This window comes from Suricata suricatta, chromosome 14 (genome assembly GCF_006229205.1).
Source record: "Suricata suricatta isolate VVHF042 chromosome 14, meerkat_22Aug2017_6uvM2_HiC, whole genome shotgun sequence".
In the NCBI taxonomy this organism is placed as follows: domain Eukaryota; kingdom Metazoa; phylum Chordata; class Mammalia; order Carnivora; family Herpestidae; genus Suricata; species Suricata suricatta.
This window is the reverse complement of record NC_043713.1, coordinates 54,028,026-54,030,466: the sequence shown is the minus strand read 5'-3', so window position 1 is coordinate 54,030,466 and position 2,441 is coordinate 54,028,026. Positions and strand designations below refer to the sequence as shown.

At 43.8% G+C, this 2,441-nt stretch overlaps 1 protein-coding gene across 1 annotated transcript in view; it reads left to right on the top strand.

Moving 5' to 3' along the window:
* TMEM200C (transmembrane protein 200C) overlaps positions 1-1,263 on the top strand; it is a 5,491-nt gene extending 4,228 nt beyond the window's left edge. The window contains exon 3 of the mRNA XM_029921581.1: positions 4-1,263. Within this exon, the coding sequence (XP_029777441.1) occupies positions 4-475 (472 nt within the window). The 3' untranslated portion in view covers positions 476-1,263. The remainder of the gene's footprint in view (positions 1-3) is intronic.
* The last annotated feature ends 1,178 nt before the right edge of the window (positions 1,264-2,441 follow it).

Here is a 2,441-nt window from a genome sequence, read left to right as displayed (position 1 = left end):
CAGGTACGCGACCCTGCGGCGCCGCAGCACCAGCGGGCTCCCGGACTACCGGGCGCCGCCGTCCCCGGACCCCCCGCCCTCCCCGGTCGGGGCGGAGCCGGACTCAAGCCTTCTGGCCCAAGCTGCCTCCGCGCCCCTGCGGCTGGAGGACTCTCCCCCCGCCGGGCCGGACTCGCCGAGCTCGCAATCAGATGACCCTTCCTGCTGCAATAAGAGCTACAGTCCCCTGCGGGAGGCTGGCACCTCTTTGGAGTCCGTTGTGGAAGCAGTAGCCAGTAAAAGTCCAGACTGTGAGGCTGCCACGGCCCCGGGTGCAGAGCCGAGCCCCCCGGAGGATCCCAGCCAAGGGCCATCTAGGGCCCAGCCTCCTCAGCTGGTGCAGAGGCAGTTTACAAACAAGGAGAAACTCTTTATGATTTCCCGGTCTCCTGCCATAGGGGTAGAGGATGGAGAACTGGAAAGTACTGGCATTTAGGGCAAGCGGGAGCAAGAGGGGGGTAAGGAGTGAGAAAATTGGAGAAATGCCCACTTGAATCGGGGAATTTAACATTTCCCTCTTTCCTTGTGGACTCATCTGAGGAAACTATCCAATACCCAAAGAGCTGCAGAATGTTATCCTTGAATTGCGTTCACAAGATTCCTGTAGATAACTCCAAGCAAAAATTTTTTTTAAAAAAAAGCTAACTAGTCTTTTACGTCCGATGGTGATTGTACGCTCCATGAAAACCAAATGTATTAAAAAGTCAGCAATCTAGTTCATTAGATAAAATTCTCTTAATTTTCTTAGGATCAAAATAATATATTTTTGACAGTAACTGTGCACTTTACTCCAACTTCTCTCCCCCCTTCATTTCCCTAACCCTGTGCTCTGCTGCTGGTTTTGTCCATAGCTGCTTGTGAATGACAAGCTTCCTTTTTCCTGTGCTTTTGTGGAGCATAGAAGGGGTTGTCCGCAGCTCTTTCAGGACTGATCTTACAGAGGAAGTCACAGCCAGAAGCAGGAGTATGTCAGGAGAGAGCACTTTCCTTGCCCCAACCCCCGCACTGCTCCAACAGCCCAAAGGCCTCTTTATTTTTGAAAAGGGTATTTACATTTTGCTACCAGGGTATCTGATGGAGAAGGGGAGGGGCAGCATCTAGATGGACTATTACATTCCTAAATTCACTATATCAAGTACACAATACTTTATTGAGTATTATCACACCTGTATTGCAATAGCATTATTAAAAATCTTTTTTTAATAAAAGAAGTTTCCAAACAAACAGTTAACCATAAAATTGCCTCATTTTGCCTTGGAACTAATGCTTCTAATACATTAAACATTTAACAGTTCAGCTGGTAAAATCTAAAATATTTTGCTATGACACTGTACTATGATTGTAGGTGTCCGCCCCCAAAGTGCTCCGTGATACTATGACTCCATCCATTTCCAGTATATTTTTAACTTTTAAACACAGGGTAGTATTGAACATTTGGGAGTTTCTCTTTCAAATAGAATGAAACATTAAATAAACAGTAATTTTCTATAATACTTCTAGTTTACCTCAAAGTATTAATTTAAAAAGCACCAGGCTTAATGTTCCCTTTTCATCCTCTTGGACGTGACCCTTTTGGGTTTTGATTTTAAGTTCATAATCTTGAATCCATGGCCTACAAAAGCTAAAACGGTAATGTTTTAATAATTTGGGAGGTTGTTTACACTTGGTTTTATTAAGAGTCAACTAGTTACTCTTTAAGAATCATAGGCAATGTATCATTCCGATGCCTCTTCCTTTGAATGTGGGAGCCGAGAATCTCCAGAATGGCATTGCTTTCTTTTGGCCATTTGGAAATGAGGTCATTTTGCCTCATTGTAGGAGGCTAAAATACTGATTTTAAAGGAAAAAACAGCCAAAGATACCATGTTTGGTCCCGCTGGGTGAAGCAGTGGGTCCAGTGGAAAGAGTGCGGATTCAGGAGGGAGACTAGACCCCAGCTCTCAGCATTTACCAGCTGTGTAACTGAACAGTCACAAACACTGAGTCTCAGTCATTGGATTTACGAAATGGGGATAATGAGACATACCACATAGAGGTATAGCATGTGGGACAAGGGGTTATATGTACAGAGCATAGCAGAGTCCCTGGCTCACAGTGTATGCTCAGTAAATTGTTACTGTAATTATTATTATCATTATAAGTTGTCTGCATGCACCCTATGAAAGAATAACCCTTCCTTCAACCTGAGCTCAAGAAAGCCTGACTAAAATCTGGACTATCCACTTATTATCTGCGTAACCTTAGGCAAATCACTAATCCCTCTGGGCTTCTGGTGGATGATATAATCTCTCTAATTGCCTTCAGCTCTAGAAGCTTTACTTCAATTCAGGGTATTTGTTTTGTCCAAGATATAATCATATTTGTACATACAACTTTGCAAAGTGAATATACTTCATAAACTA